This window comes from Apaloderma vittatum, unplaced genomic scaffold (genome assembly GCF_000703405.1).
Source record: "Apaloderma vittatum isolate BGI_N311 unplaced genomic scaffold, ASM70340v1 scaffold30562, whole genome shotgun sequence".
NCBI lineage: Eukaryota > Metazoa > Chordata > Aves > Trogoniformes > Trogonidae > Apaloderma > Apaloderma vittatum.
In genome coordinates this window covers 214-862 of record NW_009704595.1, presented here as the reverse complement: position 1 = coordinate 862, position 649 = coordinate 214, and the positions used below count along the sequence as shown (strand labels likewise).

At 61.5% G+C, this 649-nt stretch overlaps 1 protein-coding gene across 1 annotated transcript in view; it reads left to right on the top strand.

Annotated features, from left to right (window-relative positions):
• Positions 1-387, top strand: part of ASB8 (ankyrin repeat and SOCS box containing 8) — a 1,142-nt gene extending 755 nt beyond the window's left edge. The window contains exon 3 of the mRNA XM_009865105.1: positions 5-387. Coding sequence (XP_009863407.1) covers positions 5-387 — 383 coding nt within the window. The remainder of the gene's footprint in view (positions 1-4) is intronic.
• Positions 388-649: the final 262 nt, after the last annotated feature.

Sequence of the window (649 nt, the reverse complement as noted above, 5' to 3'; positions counted from 1 at the left end):
AAAGGCAACCTGGAGAGCGTCAGCGTCCTGCTCGACTTCGGGGCTGAGGCGCGAGCGGTGAATCTGAAAGGCCAGACGCCCGTCTCGCGGTTGGTGACCTTGCTGGTTCGGGGTTTGGGGACGGAACGGGAGTATTCGTGCTTCGACCTCCTCCACCGAGCCGTCGGACATTTGGAGCTGCGGAAAAACGGCAGCATGCCCTGGGAGGTGACGAGGGATCAGCAGCTCTGCCAAAAGCTCACCCTGCTCTGCTCGGCCCCCGGCACCCTACAGACGCTGGCGCGATACGCCGTCCGCCGCAGCCTGGGCGTGCGCTTCCTCCCCGAGGCGGTGAAGCAGCTGCCTCTGCCCCCCTCCCTCAAGGAGTACGTCCTGCTCCTCCGCTGAAGCGAAAGGCTCTTTGTCACCGGGAGCGGGGTCGGCGACTGGGGTTTCTCCTTCCCTGGGTCGCCGCTCCCGGTTTTCATCCCGCTTCTCCCGCCTGGTGCTTCCGGTGAGCCGCTTCACGTTGGCTCTCGGCCCTCAACAACTGTTCTCCCCTACGATTTCGGCCTCAGAAGACCAACCATCCCCTTTTAATGGCAAATTATATCCCAGCTTGTGGATTAACCTGCATTATTTTATTATTTCCTTCACACTGGGGAAGGGG